This window comes from Drosophila grimshawi, unplaced genomic scaffold (genome assembly GCF_018153295.1).
Source record: "Drosophila grimshawi isolate 15287-2541.00 unplaced genomic scaffold, ASM1815329v1 contig_311, whole genome shotgun sequence".
NCBI classification, from domain to species: domain Eukaryota; kingdom Metazoa; phylum Arthropoda; class Insecta; order Diptera; family Drosophilidae; genus Drosophila; species Drosophila grimshawi.
In genome coordinates this window covers 587,924-606,102 of record NW_025063098.1, presented here as the reverse complement: position 1 = coordinate 606,102, position 18,179 = coordinate 587,924, and the positions used below count along the sequence as shown (strand labels likewise).

At 44.6% G+C, this 18,179-nt stretch overlaps 7 protein-coding genes across 7 annotated transcripts; 4 read left to right on the top strand and 3 right to left on the bottom strand.

Annotated features, from left to right (window-relative positions):
- Positions 1 to 175: 175 nt before the first annotated feature.
- LOC6564272 (zinc finger and SCAN domain-containing protein 12) lies at positions 176 to 1,971 on the top strand. Its single transcript, XM_032736916.1, has 4 exons — positions 176 to 403; positions 462 to 1,165; positions 1,235 to 1,369; positions 1,428 to 1,971. The coding sequence occupies exons 1-4, from the start codon at positions 260 to 262 to the stop codon at positions 1,732 to 1,734; spliced, it is 1,290 nt and encodes a 429-aa protein (XP_032592807.1). The 5' UTR covers positions 176 to 259; the 3' UTR covers positions 1,735 to 1,971.
- Positions 1,972 to 2,187: 216 nt separating this feature from the next.
- Positions 2,188 to 4,183, bottom strand: LOC6564273 (cytochrome P450 CYP12A2). The gene is made up of 5 exons (XM_001990720.3): positions 4,099 to 4,183; positions 3,649 to 4,028; positions 3,473 to 3,589; positions 2,969 to 3,407; positions 2,188 to 2,902 (listed from the first exon to the last, which is right to left on the bottom strand). Exons 1-5 carry the CDS (start codon positions 4,156 to 4,158, stop codon positions 2,300 to 2,302), a joined length of 1,599 nt encoding a protein of 532 aa, XP_001990756.2. The 5' UTR covers positions 4,159 to 4,183; the 3' UTR covers positions 2,188 to 2,299.
- Positions 4,184 to 4,998: 815 nt separating this feature from the next.
- On the top strand, positions 4,999 to 6,030 carry LOC6564274. Its single transcript, XM_001990721.3, has 2 exons — positions 4,999 to 5,053; positions 5,202 to 6,030. Exon 2 carries the CDS (start codon positions 5,239 to 5,241, stop codon positions 5,938 to 5,940), a length of 702 nt encoding a protein of 233 aa, XP_001990757.2. The 5' UTR covers positions 4,999 to 5,053; positions 5,202 to 5,238; the 3' UTR covers positions 5,941 to 6,030.
- An 82-nt stretch (positions 6,031 to 6,112) lies between these two features.
- LOC6564275 (ATPase family AAA domain-containing protein 3A homolog) lies at positions 6,113 to 9,049 on the bottom strand. Its single transcript, XM_001990722.3, has 5 exons — positions 8,499 to 9,049; positions 7,868 to 8,342; positions 6,976 to 7,800; positions 6,716 to 6,914; positions 6,113 to 6,650 (listed from the first exon to the last, which is right to left on the bottom strand). Exons 1-5 carry the CDS (start codon positions 8,710 to 8,712, stop codon positions 6,549 to 6,551), a joined length of 1,815 nt encoding a protein of 604 aa, XP_001990758.1. The 5' UTR covers positions 8,713 to 9,049; the 3' UTR covers positions 6,113 to 6,548.
- Positions 9,050 to 9,307: 258 nt separating this feature from the next.
- On the top strand, positions 9,308 to 12,241 carry LOC6564276 (protein asunder). Its single transcript, XM_001990723.3, has 4 exons — positions 9,308 to 9,879; positions 10,007 to 11,036; positions 11,406 to 11,696; positions 11,786 to 12,241. Exons 1-4 carry the CDS (start codon positions 9,354 to 9,356, stop codon positions 11,973 to 11,975), a joined length of 2,037 nt encoding a protein of 678 aa, XP_001990759.1. The 5' UTR covers positions 9,308 to 9,353; the 3' UTR covers positions 11,976 to 12,241.
- A 47-nt stretch (positions 12,242 to 12,288) lies between these two features.
- LOC6563748 lies at positions 12,289 to 13,124 on the top strand. The gene is made up of 2 exons (XM_001990724.3): positions 12,289 to 12,403; positions 12,459 to 13,124. The coding sequence occupies exons 1-2, from the start codon at positions 12,337 to 12,339 to the stop codon at positions 12,977 to 12,979; spliced, it is 588 nt and encodes a 195-aa protein (XP_001990760.1). The 5' UTR covers positions 12,289 to 12,336; the 3' UTR covers positions 12,980 to 13,124.
- LOC6563749 (nucleolar protein 6) lies at positions 13,006 to 17,569 on the bottom strand. Its single transcript, XM_001990725.3, has 6 exons — positions 17,488 to 17,569; positions 16,044 to 17,422; positions 15,870 to 15,980; positions 14,565 to 15,805; positions 14,095 to 14,498; positions 13,006 to 13,468 (listed from the first exon to the last, which is right to left on the bottom strand). The coding sequence occupies exons 1-6, from the start codon at positions 17,518 to 17,520 to the stop codon at positions 13,070 to 13,072; spliced, it is 3,567 nt and encodes a 1,188-aa protein (XP_001990761.2). The 5' UTR covers positions 17,521 to 17,569; the 3' UTR covers positions 13,006 to 13,069.
- Positions 17,570 to 18,179: the final 610 nt, after the last annotated feature.

Below are 18,179 nucleotides of genomic sequence, written 5' to 3'. Positions count from 1 at the left end.
CTCAATGATACTGCGACTGGTTGAGCTGTGAATTTCAGTTTATTCAATTAATCTTATTTTATTTTTCCTTTGGTCCGTTGGATTAATCTAATTGTTATCGGTCTTTGACAATGTTCATGTTATCGATAGCTCGTGTGTCATTGAAATCGCTACTCAGAAAAAATGGCGATTTCTTATTAATACAGACGCTTTACCTTTACACAACACAGACAACAATTTTAACACTAAAATACTGTTCTAAACAGCAATTAAACAAAAAATGCGCGCTGAACTTGGACCAAACACTTGCCGTGTGTGCTTAGAGCCCAGCCAGCGCTTACAACGCATTGACGAGTCCCGCGAGGAGGATGAGGAGACTCCAAATGAAATGCTAATACTGCTGCTGGGCATTTCATTCAGTAAGGTGAGCAATTTATGTGTGATATGTAATTGCTTATTAACTCAATAACCAAATCCACCAGTTAAATGGCAAATACCAGATACCGGATGGTATTTGCAAGCAATGCAAGGTGGAGCTGAACATGGCTTTTCAGTTTCGCGAGAAAGCTTTGCGCAAACAGGCCGAAATCGAAGACTATTGTCGTGAACTGGGCCTGCTGGATGAAAGTGACGATTATCTAGTGAAGGACGAGTTGGAGTCACAACATAATCAACAAGCTGACGATGATGACATGAATGAGTTGGTGATGAACGAAGTGCCGAGTCCCGAGGGTGATGTTGTCGATTGTGTCCAGGAGGATGAGTTTGTGGAAGTCGATGGCACGAACGACCCAGAAGAGGTTATTACGGATGACATCGAGTACTTGGAGGACAACTATACCATAGAAATGAATCCCGAGCATGATGAAGTTATACTCGAAACTAAATACGATGACACAGTTGCCTCTGGTGATATTAAGCTGAGACGAGGTCCCACACGTATGGGCATGAGCACAGCCAAGTCCGGTCATGAGGAATTGCAACATTCTTATAGCCACGCAACTGGTGGACTTGAAATGAAAGCCAGGCGAGGACGGACCCGTACAGGTCTCAATTCGCTGCGCACTTCGGATGGCACCGAAAAAGGTGGCTACGTCTGCGATGTCTGTGGCAATTTTTACGAGAAGCGTGGACGCATGATGGAACATCGTCGGCGTCACGATGCTATCTGCCAATACCAGTGCGAGTAAGTTTGTTTTAACAATCATAAAGAGCAAAATGTGCATTAATGTCTTCTGCAAATGCTTTGATGTAGACTCTGCGATGCCAAATTCCAGGTGCGCGAACAGCTGCGCAAGCATATGTATTCCCACACAGGCAGCAAGCCGTATAAGTGCAGCTACTGCAGCCGCCAGTTCTTCTATGAGAGTGTGCTAAAATCGCACGAGAAGTAAGTACAAACTTGCCCATTACTTAGTCATCTTTACAATATTTCCATCATCCAACAGCGTGCATCGTGGTATCAAGCCCTATGTGTGCAAGGTATGCGATAAGCCATTCGCATACGCTCACTCTCTGACTAAGCACCAGCTGATACACTCGGACATTAAGCTATATCGATGCGACTACTGCCAAAAAGATTTCCGCCTGCTTCATCACATGCGACAGCACGAGGAGACAAAGTGTCATCAGAATGCTGTGATGCTAGCCGAAACACTAAAGTATGATCGTGAGGAGCAGGACAACGATCTGCTTGCTGTCGATGAGTTAAAGGACGTTAGGCTACGGTTAACGCAGCAACATATGCTTACTTAGATGTTCATACATATGTACAATTAGACCACTGCGTATTGAAGGTCCGTGTACTACTCTTAAGTAGGTCCTAAATCTGATCACATCAAAACATGATTTCACTATTCAACAAGTGTAATAATATTAATTAATTATCTAATAATATGTAATGATAATAAACTTGCAGCAGCGAGAAAGGGAAGTGTCTTTCGACCACCTCTGCATCCCCGTCATGATCGTACGTTCTCGTACGTTCTCTTAAAAAGAATTTTTTCTAATATGTACGCTATTAGCATATTTCAAAATCTGTTTTCGTAATGTTTTACTTTAAGTGACGCGTTGGTCCTGGGTCAAGCAGAGTGCAAATGTTTACCAAGTGATTGGTTCTTAGATGACCACAAAAATGTGCAAAGCAGTTCGAAAGAGTTGCTCTTTGCTCTTTTAACGATCCATTCTCAAAAAAAAAACTCCCAACGATTAAAACTGGTATAAATCTTTGGTATGTGATTTACTTATTTATTCATTTCTCATGGTAATATAGTACAAAATACATATAATCCAATCTTTATGATCGACAGCCGACCATGTTTCAATCTTCCACGTCCGTAAACTTAAATTTCAGAGGTATGTTCGGCACATTAATCAGCACGCTCTTAAAGGCATTGTCTGTGGAATAATTGAACTCAACATTAAAGTTTCGAATTAGTCGTGCGATTCCCAATTCCAATTCCATTTCAGCAATTCGTTTGCCAATGCACATGCGGGGGCCGAATCCGAAAGGCAAGTAGATAAATGGACTGCTCGCTTTAAGGGAATGCGGGCATTTTCCACTCGCAGCTTCCTCCTTACTTTGGCGAAGCCAGCGCTCGGGCAAGTATTCGTTGCCTCGGGGATAGTGCTGTTCATCGGTCAGCAGGCCGTGGGACAACATCATAACTTGTGTTTCTTTTGGAACCTGGTAACCATTTAGTACGAGCTCCGTCTTGGTGACACGACCATTACCCAATGCCAAAGGATACAGACGTAGTGACTCCTTGAGACAGGCGCGCAAGTAAGGTACATTCTTCATAGAGGCTTCTGTGAACTCGGAATCCTTGTTGGGTAAAATACGACGCACTTCCTCTCTCAGCTTTGCTTGTTTTTCGGGATTTTTGGCCAGACAGAGGAGTGCACCAGTAAAAGTAGTGGTCGTCTATAAATGACAATTCATTTATCGAAATTCTTTTTATATAGTCAATTCTGATGCACAGTTTCTTACCGTATCCACACCGGCCATCAGCATATCCATGGCCATGACGATGGCGATCTGTTTGTCGGTTTCCAAGAGTTTCTCCAGCACGCTCTTTTCATTCTCGGGTTTGTTGGATGGCGTATCCTTCAAACGATTTAGAGCCTCGTCAACATAGCCAGTTGTCACCTCCTGGATGTCGTCTAGGGTTTTGATTAACTTCTTGAACTTGGGAGTGGCTATGTAACGCCAAATTGTCGGCTTCATTTCAAGATCTGCCGACAGCTCAAAAAACTGATTAAGATAGTTAAAGAGTTTTTTGGCTTGCGGATTATCGCGATTTGTAGTCATTATTCCCAGGCGCTTGTCCAAAGCTACAACCGAAACGGACTCCAGAGTCCAGCGATTGATCTCATCCTCAAAAGTGTCGGGAACTTCAAAAGTGCTGCTATCACGTATCTCACGAATGCTAATTTCAGTGCAAGTAAATGTTTAGAGATCATAGCAACAAATTAGATAAAACATCTAGCTCACCGCTGCATGAACTCCTTGTTTACTGATGACATTTTTTGATAATATAGACGAACTGCTTTCGGCTGCATCAGTACGGGATTAACAGTGGATCGGAATTTTGACCATTGCTCCGCTTGTCTGCAAAAGGCTTCAATGTTTCTGTGGTATTTCGATATAAAGATTTACTGTTTTCTTACGATGATAAAATGCCCACAGTGCCCTTGAAAAAGTCATCGCGAAGCACGGTTCGATGGTGGTGTAGTACATGATTTCCTGGCCTCTCCGGCCAAGGGCCTTCTGCGCGGAGCACTTGCTCGAAATGATGGGGATCATGGGAAACAAGAAAGTCTTTCCTGCCAAGACCAGGCAATATGAAGAGAGGGCCATGCTCGTTCCGCAAATCCAACATAATATCCGCGGGTCCCATTTTACTGTACTTGCCACCGGGCATCAAATTACATATAAATTTCAGCATGGAAGCCTTTGGTATTTCATTGTATGGGCGCGCCGAATCCCAATTCGCAGGCTTTGCAGTGGCTGTCTCATGATCTAATATAGCAGCACTGGTTTGCTGGCGCTGAACATTTTCATAAGTGTGATCAGATATGAAAAATATGTACATATATACTAATCGTAGTGACACACACCTGCTGTATCGGTAGAGTTGTGCGTATTATTTGTTGAATCTTTAAACGTTGCCCCAACATTTTGGTTTCGAAGTTAATTGCATACTGAGCCCAAATTTTGTGTAAAACGCAATTTATTGTTCTGCTTGGAAGCTTTTTTAAGTGATATTATAGTTGTTGGTAATTCTGAGTTTTTGAGAGAGTCAGTCTATTATGTGTTTGCTATCACCGTGACACCGCAGTCTAGTTAGTGTTTATCTCAATTTCAAATTGAGCTAAAGCTTTGAGAGCAAGCTTTTTATTAATATTTTATTATGGCACAATCTTTCAATTGATTATACATTGTAAACAAAAGCAAGGGTGTTCGCTACTTTTCAGAAAGATTTGAACCGCATTTTCTATGCATATTTAGTTTCCTGTTTATGAACCATTAGTTTTATTTTTTATTATACTTTTTAATACTTGTTTACCAATAAATTTTTTTTTAACCTGTATTTTGTAGGTTTTTGGCGATGTTCTTCAAAGATCGGCATCGACGTCGCCAAACCCCTCGCCCAGAAAAATCGCATATCTTCCGCTGTTTTTAAGTTAGATCCATCATTTGGAAAGTAACCGCCCTTAAATATCGATAAGAAAATGGGAAGACCACGCCCATACCCCCTCCAAAATCTCCAAAGCGATATTTCTGAGAGTGTAAATTGATAAAGTCGCAAATCTCCCGCAATTTCAAAGATAGAATCACCGAGCTTGAAAAGTAGCTTTCTGGTAGCCTTCGTCAAAAATCGGCATATGCATTTTTAGACCACGCCCACACTCGCCGCCCCAGGAAAATTCGCGCGTCTTCCATTAAAGCGCTTTGCGCAATCTAATTAATTAATTAAAATTGACGAAAACAAAAGTTGGTGTTTTTAAATTAAGAACACACTATCATACTTTCATCGACACCGTCGAACAGCTGTTCACAAAATCCACAAAGGTAACAGTGAGTTAACAGTGTGGATTTCAGTTATGCTGTCTCAAAGCCGAGCATCAATATTCCGCTGTACATAATGCTGCGACCTGTTTTACACCGTTTTTTTATATGGATTTTTTCATTATCGATAACTTTTTTCGATCTTAAACAGGCAAATAGATGGAAACACAAGTTTAGTGGCCTTGAAAATGCCACTAAAGCGTACTAAAAATCCAGTTGACAATTATTTCACTTACAACGATAAAATCCGCAAAAGTACATGCACAGTATGTCACTTCGATATGGCTGGCAGGCACTCGGAGAATCTGATGCGTCATCTGAAGCGCAAACATCCGTCCACATACGCCAAGGCGTTGCGCCAAAAGCAGCTCCAACGATCGGCGGCCCAAAATGCGGGCCCCCTATCACCGAAGTTTAAATTCGTATCAGAGCCACAGAAATTGTTAATGAAATCGGAATTCAACGAACCTGGAATTGAACTCGATGACCATGGCCAGTACGAGAGCATCAACATTGTCAAGATGGAATTGCCCGATGAGTTGGAGCAATCGCCTGGCCAACTGCATGATTTCCGCGAAACATTCTCCGACAAAGACGGTGGCAACAACAATATGAGCCAATTTATTGTTACCAGTTTTCCAGACACAGAGACAACATCAGTGAATGCCATTGCTAGTAGAAGCAGTTACCCAGCCACGACTACACCCATTGCCAATCCCATGCAAGTGGCCAGCGATGACGCTAGCTTTCTGCAGCTTCTAGGTCACAAGTTTGGCAAATACAGTCGGAACACAAAATACACGGTCCAATACCATATTAACCGGATACTGTACAAGGCAGATATGGGTTGTTACGGTAATGCCGATGCCTCCATATTACCCGACGTTTAGTTTGTAGGCAACAACTATGTGATCCGTACAAATGCATTACTATTTATTTCATTATTATTAGAGCAAAAATAAAAAAATTGTATATTAAGTTCAAACAAATTCAATCAACAGTTTTGTTTTTTTTTTTTATTATTATTAACGTCTGTGGAAAACACTGGCCAAATTAGAAAACACTGGCCAAATTAGTAGAATTTCTTGGCAACGCCAGCGAGAAGTTTAATATAAATCTCTCACAGTGCTGGCGCGACCAGTTGAAAATTGCTGCTCTTCGCAGTTGGCATTAATTTTAAAGATTACATACAAAGCTTTGGATTTGCAAATGCAATGGCTGTCAAATATACTCTGTACAAGTAACAATTAAGATGCAATGCTATAGTTAAATACAATTATCAGTAGGTAAAACTTAATTGTATCTCTGCTTTCAGCAAGACTTTCAATATTTTTGTACAATTGTAAATGCATTTGGACACACAATGCTACGTATATATACATATATATATGTACACCCTAAAGAACCCAATGAGGCGTTTTGCACTTAATCCTAAGTCCATTTTAAAAACTAAACAATTTCTGAATGCTAGTCAACAGATACATCCAGCTAATCCTGCTCACAGTTTGTTGGCAGTGAGTGTCAGCGGAGGTTTAGCGGCTGCCGAGCCACCGGTTATAGATTTATGATCAGCGCGCTCCTGCTCAGACAACCAGGCCATCTACAAAATACAACAACACATTATGAATTGTATTATTTATGGGTTTATCATTTGTTGGCAGTCACCTTTTGTTTGTGCTGCTGGGCAGCGTCGGTGCATCTGTCGAGCACCATTTTCTCGGTAAGCGTACCGTCCTCAGAGGCGTATACAGCGGCTTGCCAGGAGACGCCCAGCTTGGATATCTCACGGCCAGACATGCCTTCGCAGAGTGCAGCCATCTTAACGCACGCTTGGCCATAGTCAAAGGATTCCAGTTTAAAACGCCTGCAGAACAACAGTTTGATTAACAACTATGCCCACTTATCAGATGGTAATTGAAACTCACTTGGCGCCTGCTGCCGCTGGCTGCAGCACATATTTGTCAAAGTAGAGGCGCAGGAGACGTTCGCGCTCCTCCAGACCGGGCAGCGTAAACTCGACCATCTCGTCGAGACGATCGTTGATTGCATAATCGAACTGCTCTGGCGTATTCGAGGCCAGCACAAGCATGAATTTCGGATTCTGTTCGGATGTCCTATACAAGAATGCATTCAGTGCCGAACGCAAATCCTCCGAAATCTTCTCCGACGAACGCTTGCGCAGAAAAGCATCCGCCTCGTCCACGAACAGCAAGAGACCACGCCTTGAGGTCTGCGACCAGTCGAACACTTTGTGTATGGCCGTCACCCCCTCCTTGCCCATGGGCGCCACATCACCGCCCGTCATAATGGCAAAATCCATGCCAGAATGCTCGGCTAGCTTCTTGGCAAACATTGTTTTGCCCGTGCCAGGCGGTCCGTGCATCAGCACGTTGCGATAGAGGCCGTGATTGATGCGCGTATTTTTCGTGGCGATCGCAATGTCACGCAAACGTTCCTCCAGTTTGGGATTGAGGATAACGCCCTGCAGCGCATCCGTTGGCTTCGCGCGCAGTCGCTTCATAAAGTTCACCGGATGCTTGAGTGCGTCGAGGAACGCAAAACGTGAAGTTTCGCCCACAAGCGTTGGTTTACCAATGCGCGCCTCAATGTATCGCGAGATGACACCAGTGCCACCCTTTGCAGTGTACACGCCCAAGGCGAGCAGCGACAGACCACCGGCTGCAGTCAACACCTTATCCCAATCGGTCAGCATGGCCTCGGCGCCAGCACCAAACACTGCGCCAGCAGTCCTGTAAATTGTGGCATTGGCATTGTGATTAGCCATTGGTGAAATCGGAAATTCGCATGACAACTTACCGTATGCCCTCCAGCACTGTGGTGCGATGCTCTTGTGCTTTCAGTCGAATCTTCTCGAGATTGAGGTCGCGATTCTCGCGATCCACGCGAGCCTTGGCGCGCAGCTCGTGCTCCAGCAGCTTGAGCCGGTTCTTCTCCTTCATTTCAATCTCATGCTCAATGGTCTGACGTCGCATGGCCTCTTGGCGCTGTACACTCTCCTCCTGCTTGCGTAGATTTTCCTCTTGGACGCGCTGCTGCTGCACAAGCTGATCCTCATAACGTTTGCGAGACAATTGATCCTGGTATTGGGCCCGCTGCTGCTGCTGCTTGGTCTCCTCAATGAGCGTTTTGCGCCTCTCCTCATGATCAATGCGCTTCTGTTCCACCTTGGCCTGCTCGATGTGCGCCTCGTATTCTTTAACCTTGGTGCTATATTCCTGTTGTCGTGTGCTCTCCTGCATCTTGGACAACTCCAGTGCCTCCCGCGCATGTTCTGCAACAGGTCACTCACACATTAATAAAAAACCACACACACACATATATATATATATATATATATATGTATGCACACACAATCAATGGCATCGGTTATGCAATATGCGCAAGTGATGATGAAATTGATGTACATTCTTATTGAACACACACTTACTTGAACGCTCTAGGGTTTTGGCCGCGTCTGCTGCACGTTCTAGGGCCGAGGAATCAAAGCGATATGCCTCCATTGCCTTGCGTTCAGCTTTTGTTAGCTGAGCATCGTTTCCACGTTCACCGGCAGTTTTGCCCTCTGGATTATCACCTCCATCTGCTCCACCGCTAAACTCCGGCGCCGGCTGCTGTCGATTTCTTCCCAATAACCAAGACATGTCAATGTGTTATTTGAATTCACTGTGTTGACACCCACTCAAAACGTAATTTTGCACGAAATACTCCAAAATGTGTGTTGTGGGAGCGTGTGTTTTTTCTTCTTTCAAACCCTCATTCGACAACGTGATTTTAGTAGTGATGTAAGAAACACTTACCGATATATGTATCTATATTTGATGACACTTTGTGAATATATCGATACAATTTAATCGACTGTTATTTTAAATTATTCATTCTATTTTGCAGCATACATTTAAAAATAATTGCAAACGTAACAAATATGTTAATGAGAAATTAGTTTATCAGTGTGCTATGTGAGCTTTCTGAATGATATCTGTCATGTTTAATATATCGATGACAATGCCATGGACTGCTTAAAAGCACAAAAATATAACAAATCATTTATAAAAATATATAAGCATTTAACTATGTTAATTATAAACCCATAAGTTCAAACAGTGACAGCGGACCTTTTTCAGCTAAGATATTTAATCGTTCTTCACAGTCACGATAACTTAACCGATAAGAGGATGATTTATCCCATCTCTATTGCAACAGCTGTTGTAAACAAACAATTTGTTCAGCTTTTCGTTTTCACATTCATCTCTTTGCTGCATGCTTAAATTCATATAGGTTAACCATGTTTGAACGCAATGAAAAAACCATATTTGTGTTGGACCACACTCGCTACTTTAGCATATCCAGTGAACAGTATATATCCATGGACTATCTGAAGGGCAAGCCGATGCCCGCCGAGACGCCGGCTGCGGGCAGCAGCGTCGGCACCCAGCTAAGCAAAAGTTTGTGGACCTGCGCCGTTGAGTCGTCCATCGAGTATTGTCGCATTGTTTGGGATCTGTTTCCGGGCAGAAAGCATGTGCGCTTCATTGTCTCCGATACGGCTGCGCACATTGTGAACACCTGGAGCCCGAGCACACAGAACATGTCACACGTCTCGAACGCCATGATGATGGTCAGCGTGCCATCGCGCAGCATTCCACAGTCTTCGGACTATTCGGTCATACATGGCCTGAGGGCTGCCATCGAGGCCCTGGCAGAGCCAACAGATGAGCAACTGCAAGCGGCTCAAGTCGGCTGCAAGAAAATCTCCAACGAGGGTCGTGTCATCTGCATTACATCGGCCCGGGATAATACCAGCATGAAGAGTATGTAATTGTGATCCAGCCGCAGATCGGCATTTTTAATGGGTTCATTAATTCTCATTTAATCATACAAAATTATATTAAATGAATATAAAAATATATTAAGTATATATTTTCTTTTTTGGCATAGGTTTGGAGGACATTTTCAACACGGTGCTGTTGCAGCAAAACGCTTTGGTTGGGCCGCCTGGCAAGAAGGGTCTGTCCATAGATCATTGTCATTTGGTGATATTGAACATAGTTCCATTGGGTGTGGAATCCTTGGTGACGAATCGCAGTCTGCTGGAAATATCACCGTTGCTGGATGTGGAAATACACACAGTACATGCGCCCAACATATCGGACAAGCTTTTGCATCTGATTATGGGACATTACGATCTGGCCAGTACAACGGTGACCAACATACCCATGAAGGAGGAGCAGAATGCCAATTCCAGTGCCAATTATGATGTGGAAATATTGCACGCACGCGCCGCCCACACAAAAGTCTGTGGGCCGGATTTCACGCTGACCACCAGCATAAAGCCGGGCACCTCCTACGAGACAGTTACCCTGAAATGGTGCACGCCGCGTGGCTGTGGCTCCTCCGATCTGCAGCCGTGTGTCGGCCAATATAATGTGACGCCCGTCGATGTCACCTCGCGTCCCAGCTCCTGTCTGATCAACTTTCTGCTGAACGGACGCTCTGTGCTGCTGGAAGTGCCACGCAAAACGGGCACCAAGACAACCAGTCACATGTTGTCCGCTCGTGGCGGCGAGATCTTTGTGCACTCCCTGTCCATTGCACGGTCCGCTATGGATGAGGCGCCCTCGATCACCGATGGCCCTGGTGGACGTGTCGCAGATTATCGCATACCCGAATTGGGCCAGCTGTTGAAGATGTCACGCATGGTGCCCCTCAAAGCCAAGCCCAAGGGCAAAATGTCGCAGGGCGAACATCTATGGAGGCGACTGCCACGCTACTTTCCCAGGACCATGAATGTAACCATACTGTTCAATTTGCAGCGGCAGCTGAGCTGGCTGCCACACTTTCTGCATCTGCTCGTCAAGGAGGATATGGACAAGCAGGACGAGGTGCGCTGCCAACAGCAGATCCATGAACTATACAAAAGCGCATCCCGCGGCGACATGCTACCCTTCACCAACACAAATAATACGCGGTAAGTTCGCAATTCAAATTCCTCGTATCCTCAAGATGATCCTCAATTGTTTGGACTCATTAAAAATGGGCTGGACTATTAAGAAGCTTTGCAAAGATATGTAAAAGGCAGAATGAAACATCTCCAACATCATATTATCAATATTCTTTATCAGCATTAAAAGGATTAGTCTGTAGCAATCTGTAGAAAAAGGAATATTAATATAATGAGATGGGAAATAAAACCAATAAAATGCACTTTGAGCAGATTTTCTGACTGTACTCAATTTGAAAATGATAATTTCAACATTTTTAGAAAATTAAAGTCAAATAATTAAAGGTTTTTCGGCTAACATTAAATAAATTAATCACTTTTAATGCACATTTGCAGACCGAAGATGAGCAAAACCAAGGATCAGTACCGACTTTTCTACAGGGAGCTGGAGCAACTAATTCAGTTGAACGTGCAAACGGTGCATCACAAGAATCTGCTCGAGAGTCTGCAAAGCTTGCGCGCTGCCTACGGTGATGTAACCAACAAATCCGAGCCAGGCGCCGCCCACTTGCGATCCTATACAGAATCGCCGCTTTCGCCCGAACGACTGGAACCCAACAGCACCAGCAGCAGTTCCAACAGCTTACTGAAAGCCAGCAAGCGACGCATGTCCAGCTCTGGACAGCGGTAGGTGTTGGAGATTCTAACGAATTTATTTCATTTAATAATCATTTCAATTATCATTATCAATTATCAATCATTTCAATTTCAATCAGCTCGCTGCTTGACATGATTAGCTCGGCGGAACGCAGCCAGTCGAGTAAGCGACTGGATTTCACTGGACGCCTTTGCACACCCATCGGTCAAACTGCTAAACTGTATCCCGATTTTGGCAACAAGGACAAGGATATACTGACACCGGGCGTGATCCCGTCGAATCTGAAAGACGATTCCATTCGCAGTTAGAACTGGTTGACCAGGCCACCTTAAGGCCCAAGCAGGAAAAGTTAATGTCTAGAAAAAAGACAATGATTTTCTCATCTATTTAATTGTAATTTTAAATGATACATTTATGCGAAAACAACTTGATATATTTAATTTTGTTAAGTAAGAATTTGTGGAAAGGAGTCATGCTATTTATTTATTAGACTCCCTTTAGAATAGTTTTCCACATAGAATGCTTTGCGTCAACTGTTTCTTTCTTATTTTTTTCATTTAATTGGTTATTTAGTCAGTTTGTAGGTAGTAAATAAAAGCAAAAACAAAAAAAAAAAACCAAATTGTTGTTCTCAGTTTCTGTATTTAAGACAAAATTTCAAATCCAAAAATGATTTATAATCCAACAGTCAAGAAGGTGATGCAAGTGTCCGAGGAGGCAGCGCCCGTTGTGCAAAGTAAGCGTCAAATTCTGATAATACTTGTCACATGCGAATGGTTCTTCCCATTTAGTACCCATTATGGTGGGCAATGAGATGTTCGTGCTTATCCAGCAGGACATAAGGCGCATCGAGGACACTCGCCATGTGAGCTACACTCGTTACAGTCCCAATGGCCAGATCTTTCCCTACGCCCAAACATTTGGTGGTGGTTTCTTGCCTGCGCAAAGTCAAGATTGCCCTGATGTCGAGATGCATGATTTACAGAAGACACCGCACCGAATTGTGGCCAATGTCGCCAACCAGCTAAGGTGGTCCAAGATAAACAATTCGACGTCACCATATCCAATTAGTTACAGCGTCGCCACTTCCACAACGGAAATACAGATCCTAAAGAAGGAACAACGGCGAAGTGGAGGTGAAAAGCAGAAAAGTTCATGTGCCTGCAACACCACGGAGACAAAAGCACAAACCACATCGCAGGCATGCAACACGGAGCCCATCAAGACACAGGCATCAACCGATGAGGACTCATGCGCATGCAGTCTGTGCCAAAAGGGAAGCACTGATCAAAAAGCAGCCAATGCAGTTTGACTTGCTCAGTTGAGAAAAGGATGGAATCAGTGATTTTATGTATTTAATATCTACATTTTAGTTCTTAGTTCTTTGTCAAAGTCTTAAATGTTAGCATAATGCACTCAGCGATTTACTTTTTATTAGACGCTTCTTTGAATCTGTTTGAGGCGCGTTTTTCTGTTTCTTTCGCTTCTTTTGCGGCTTGCTGGTGTCGTCCTCGGCCGGGCGATTGAAATAGCGCTTGGGTTCGGTGTGTTCCCGTCGCTCACGCTTCAGTTGCTCCGGTGTGCAGACGCGCAGATAAAAGTCTTTGAGCAGCAGCTTGAAATCCTCGAGCAGGATGTCCCGCGACACCTGCACCTTGCCGCCGGAGCAGGGCGTGCACGCCTGCAGCTCGTTAACCTTGAAGGCTTTCGGCGCGAATTCCGATGCGGGTCGCCAAACAATCGCCAACTCCTTGCCGCCGTGCGGATTGTAAAAGAATGCCGCAAAATCGGAGTACGCCGCCTGTCGGACATATAAAACAATTGATTAATAAATGTGATTAAACTTTGAAGCCATTCAAAATTGGTACGGAAGTACAATAAAATTGTGCAAGAGTATGCAGCAGGCAGAAGGGAATATCTACGAGCCCATCTCATATATATATATATCATAGATGCTTGATTAGCATCAAAAGCCGATTAGATTTGATATCTAAGATCTTTTACAACATAGGCATATCAAGTATATTTCATTCCATAGATAGCAATTAAAGACACTATTGTATATAATATTTTCTGACATATACAAACTTCATCAATATCAACCAAAAAGGGCAGATTTCCAACTAGTTAATCTAAAGGAGCTGTCACAATTTCAAGTGAGCACTTCTGAATTTTAGCAATCAAAAATATAAATCATTTACCTATGAATTTATCGAGTTAAGGAAATAATAAAGCCTAACTTTAAACTATTTTATGTGCAACTCACGATTGCTTGGTAAATTGTTATATGATCAAATTAAGATCGGTTTCAAAGCTGTTTTTAAAAAAAGGAATCTGAGACAACCCTCTTAGATAAAATACACGAGGTATTTATCAGATTCAGCAGCATAAGCTTAATAGCTACACGTTATGACGATGTTTACATACCCTCAGTTGCTCCACAATCCTGGCTAGCTGGTCACTGCCTGCCTGCGGCAAACGGAAATTGCGCTGACTGAATTGCACAAATGGCGAACCGAGATCGTAGCACAGCGTATTCGAGACCAGATCCGGTTTCAACTGTATGACTAGATCATAGCCCTCGCCAGAGGGCATAAACAAATGCGCGGGCCGCACAAATGTCAGTCTCTGGGACAACAGTCTCGTCTCGATCAGCTGCAAGGCATGACGGGCCAAGAGAGTGACCCGAGCCAGAACCGGTTTGCTGGGGCACTCATCGCTCGTCCAGAGGCGACCCGCGTGCTGCTGATCGTAGGCGGTGGCCAGACACAGCAGTGGATAGCTCTGGCGATCGCTGCGAAAACTGTGACCCAAATCCGATATTTGTTGCTCTGCAAAACCAAATTCGAATTCGAATTCGATGAGAAATGAAATGGAGGAGATCTCAGCTGACTTACCCGTCCAACTGTTGTTGAAATTGAGCAGAAATAGTTCCGCATTCCAGTCGGTGTGAGCGAGCAGCTGAAGGAAGCGTATGAAGCCCGTTTGTGGCGAGGCTGTTGTATGTGGCATCTGTCGCTGTTGGAAGAGATGCGCCACCAACAGTTCCGTTGCCATGTCTGGCCACAGACCATTGTCTAGCAGCTGGGTGGCCAGCCAACGCTTGGCAATGAGCACTGTCGCGCCAAAGGCGCCATGCATTTGATACAGTGCATGCAGTCCGCCATTGACTCGAGGCAATATATATTGGCGTCGCTCCAGCTCTCGACTGGCCGGATTGTCCACATAGGTGGTGATGCCACGTTCCGTTTGCTGTTGCTTGAGCAGCGCCAGCTCTTTGGTGTGCGCCAGCTCCAAGAGGAAACAATAGCCCTGCTTCAGCAGCAGCAAACCCTCTTTGGCCAGCTGCCAGTGGAGGCGATGCTGTGCCTTCAGCTGCTTGCCAATTTGGATGAGAAACGCCGTCTTCAGGCTGCGCAATGCGCCCAGTTCATTGGGCCATTTGCCGCTGGAGCCCAGCTGAATGATCACATGCAGCAACTGATTCGCATGCATGCGATCTGCCACCAGACGCGCCTGTGGCAACAACGGCTGTGGTTCGCAATATCGAAAAATAGGTGAAATACCCGATATCGTCACGATATCCAGTGGCAAATCCTCGAGCGAGTGCAGCTGACGGGCCAGCGCATCGTAGCAGTGGATGACGTGTGGTGTTAGTGCCTCCGCATCGGTGTCCTGTTTCAGTTGCAGTTTCGTCTGCAGCTTGGCCACCTTGAAGGACGGCGTCAGTGAGTGGACAATGTCCAGTTCAGCGCCGAGATACTGCACATCGCTGGCCTCCATCTGTAGCTGATGTTCGAGCAGATACAAAACGATTTGGCGCACAATTAAACGCTTCTGGCTGGGCGGATCCGTTGCGGCTGCCCACACAACTGACTCCGTAATGCTGCCATCCTGAAAGCGACGCAATTCCGATTTTTCACCCCAAAATCTACGAAATTCGGCAGCACCAGCGGCATCTTCATTGGTTGCCGGTCCCTTGTCCAGCACCTCGTATGCATGCTCCGGATCAAGGATGAGGCCGAGCTGCAGACAGCGACCAATGACGGGCGCCTGGCTGTCGACGGACCAAGGCGTCGTGGGCAACTCCACAGGCAGAATGGCATGCACCCGCTGACCCAAACCCTTCTCCAACAATCTATGAAAGATGATAAAAGATGAGTTGTTTTCCAGTCTTTTTTTTTTGGAAGCTCTATTCTTACTCTGTTAGCAATTTGAGCAATTGCGGATGGGAGTTGTTGGCATAATCATACTTGACATCCGGCTGTAGATGTAACTGAAGCAGCTGATCCACGCTGCCTGGTTGTGTTATTCTGCAAAGAAAATAATAGAAATAAGTATATATTTATATATATGATTATAGTAACTGAACTCACTTGAGCATGTTGTCCATGCGTGTGTATAGCGGTGATTTTTGCATGAAAATGTGCGTGAAACTGTTGACTTTCATATCGTTAAGGAGCTCCACGGCCAGCTTGGCCTCCGCACAAACAGCCTTGTAGACAGCAAGCGGTAGATTGGCGCACAAATTGTAATAGCCGGTGACATCCATGAAGCACACATCATAGTGACCAGCAAGCATGCTCAGCTGTTGGGGCTGCTCTTGGGCGAGGGTTATGCCTTGCGTCCAATCGCTGTTGGCCAATTGATTCCAGACTGTGCGGGCCACCTGATAACTGCTGCTGGACTGATGCAGCAAGCGCTGCTGTTTCAGGTAGACAATGTAGGCAGCCAGAATGTGAGCACTGAATCCACTGTAGCCGATGTCCAGCTGTCGCTGTCGTAGCCACACTTTCAGTAGCAGTAAACCGTCCTGGAAATTGCGGCGATCCGCAAAGGAGTCGAGCAACAGTTGCTGATTCTGTGCCAGTGTCAGATCAAATAGCACATTGGCATTGTAGTGCGGAGTCGGGGGTAAAGTTTGGCCCTGTTTCCATTCATCGCCGAAGAGCGATGGACGAATGTTGTTGTTGCTGGGCACAAAGCGGTTCAGCTTAAAGATCTGCTCTGGCGCCGTGATAAACAAACGTATTGACAAATGTTTCCCCATTTTACCGGCTGGTGTTAGCTCCAGGACCGGTTTCAGCGGATTATTCGCATGATAATTGTAGGCAAATTGAATAGATGCAAATTCGGTCAATCGCTTCAATTTGCTGGCCATTGTGGCCAAGTAAAGAGCACGCTTCTGGTCGTAAATCATATTGAGGTGATCGTCCTTTTGGAAGCATGCGGCAGGCATTTCCAGTGCCACATCCGCAACAAATTTGGGTCCCATCAGAGTGCCTGTGGCCGCTGCACCAATCAACATTGGCGCCGACGTTGGCGTCACGAATTTAAAGTTCAAATTCTCCTTACGCAGATGCAGGGGAACCTCCAGCTGGCAGGTGTCGAGCAATGCGTTCTCTAGCTCCTGCACAGCCGTCGTAAACGTCTCGAGAAAGCTATCGATGTAGCTACTGTATTTGGGCTTGAGTTGCAGTTCCTCCAGCATCTCCTTGACCTGCAGCTTGAACAGATTGGAATGGAAGAGATTGCGTGTGTCGCGCAGCTCCTTAATTTCTTCCAGTGTTGGCGGCTTAACGCTCGCCTCTGTCGTCTTGAATTTCTTCGGCTTCCCCTCGCCTTTGGCCGCCTGTGCTTTGCGCTTCTGTGCTGGGCTTTGACTTGGCTCATGGAAGCCATCGTCGCTACTGGTGACAATTGCGGTGGCATCCAACATCGTGTCATCAATTGATTTTGCGACTGGCGCGCGTGACTGCAGTTGACATTCACTATTAGAGTTGCTCTTCGGGTAGTTAGTTAAGTATATTTCAAGCTTACCGCCTTTTGTCCACTTGCTTTGATTTTACCCATCTTTTTTTTATTCAATCTGAAGAACAAATAAACAGCGTGCAGTCGACCGCACGTGTTGCCGGATTCGCGCAACTATCGACTACTTATCGATTACATAGTGCACATTGGTACATTCCGGCTTTGTAATTAGCGAATCACCTACAATGTCTTTAATGAAGTCAGTATATTAAGCTATAGATTTTAATGGTTAGCTTGAATCCTTGTAATAGAATTGCTTATTAATCTGGCGAGATTACGTCTGTGTAGCTGAAATAATTTTTTAAGCTTAAATTTTAAAACAATAGTTACAATAACACCCCATAAATTAATCGATTTGTTGGATGCTGCATATCGAATAAGTGAACTTCCGATAGAAATCATATTGCGGTAGCCGTTCGATATATCGAACATCGACATATCCCCAACAACAACATGATTATTAAAATATTAAAGCTGGTTACACTGGTGAGGAGTAATACAAAGCAGACTTTGCAATAGTTATAAAATATGTTTTTTTTCGCGTAGCAAATGTGTAAATGGTGTTTATTAACTTAAGTTATTATAGTGACGATCAGTTACACTTGAGATTCAGAAATACGCAAGTCATCGTCTGACATTTGTTGCTGACTGCGTGAGTGCATGGTGTATACATATCTACATATATACAGATTGTGCTATAT

What these genes read in the sequence shown, in the direction of transcription:
- LOC6564272 (XM_032736916.1), top strand. Translation starts at nt 260, where the DNA reads ATGCGCGCTGAACTTGGACCAAACACTTGCCGTGTGTGCTTAGAGCCC. An exon ending in ATCTGCCAATACCAGTGCGA is followed by an intron (nt 1,166 to 1,234) that starts GTAAGTTTGTTT and finishes GCTTTGATGTAG; the next exon opens with ACTCTGCGATGCCAAATTCC. An exon ending in GTGCTAAAATCGCACGAGAA is followed by an intron (nt 1,370 to 1,427) that starts GTAAGTACAAAC and finishes ATCATCCAACAG; the next exon opens with CGTGCATCGTGGTATCAAGC.
- LOC6564273 (XM_001990720.3), bottom strand. Translation starts at nt 4,158, where the DNA reads ATGTTGGGGCAACGTTTAAAGATTCAACAAATAATACGCACAACTCTA. An exon ending in AACAAGGAGTTCATGCAGCG is followed by an intron (nt 3,408 to 3,472) that starts GTGAGCTAGATG and finishes CACTGAAATTAG; the next exon opens with CATTCGTGAGATACGTGATA. An exon ending in TGATGGCCGGTGTGGATACG is followed by an intron (nt 2,903 to 2,968) that starts GTAAGAAACTGT and finishes TGTCATTTATAG; the next exon opens with ACGACCACTACTTTTACTGG.
- LOC6564274 (XM_001990721.3), top strand. Translation starts at nt 5,239, where the DNA reads ATGCCACTAAAGCGTACTAAAAATCCAGTTGACAATTATTTCACTTAC.
- LOC6564275 (XM_001990722.3), bottom strand. Translation starts at nt 8,712, where the DNA reads ATGTCTTGGTTATTGGGAAGAAATCGACAGCAGCCGGCGCCGGAGTTT. An exon ending in CAAAACCCTAGAGCGTTCAA is followed by an intron (nt 8,343 to 8,498) that starts GTAAGTGTGTGT and finishes GACCTGTTGCAG; the next exon opens with AACATGCGCGGGAGGCACTG. An exon ending in CCCAGCAGCACAAACAAAAG is followed by an intron (nt 6,651 to 6,715) that starts GTGACTGCCAAC and finishes TGTATTTTGTAG; the next exon opens with ATGGCCTGGTTGTCTGAGCA.
- LOC6564276 (XM_001990723.3), top strand. Translation starts at nt 9,354, where the DNA reads ATGTTTGAACGCAATGAAAAAACCATATTTGTGTTGGACCACACTCGC. An exon ending in GGATAATACCAGCATGAAGA is followed by an intron (nt 9,880 to 10,006) that starts GTATGTAATTGT and finishes TTTTTGGCATAG; the next exon opens with GTTTGGAGGACATTTTCAAC. An exon ending in ATGTCCAGCTCTGGACAGCG is followed by an intron (nt 11,697 to 11,785) that starts GTAGGTGTTGGA and finishes AATTTCAATCAG; the next exon opens with CTCGCTGCTTGACATGATTA.
- LOC6563748 (XM_001990724.3), top strand. Translation starts at nt 12,337, where the DNA reads ATGATTTATAATCCAACAGTCAAGAAGGTGATGCAAGTGTCCGAGGAG. An exon ending in GGCAGCGCCCGTTGTGCAAA is followed by an intron (nt 12,404 to 12,458) that starts GTAAGCGTCAAA and finishes CTTCCCATTTAG; the next exon opens with TACCCATTATGGTGGGCAAT.
- LOC6563749 (XM_001990725.3), bottom strand. Translation starts at nt 17,520, where the DNA reads ATGGGTAAAATCAAAGCAAGTGGACAAAAGGCG. An exon ending in CGCATGGACAACATGCTCAA is followed by an intron (nt 15,981 to 16,043) that starts GTGAGTTCAGTT and finishes TTTTCTTTGCAG; the next exon opens with AATAACACAACCAGGCAGCG. An exon ending in TTTCAACAACAGTTGGACGG is followed by an intron (nt 14,499 to 14,564) that starts GTAAGTCAGCTG and finishes TTGGTTTTGCAG; the next exon opens with AGCAACAAATATCGGATTTG.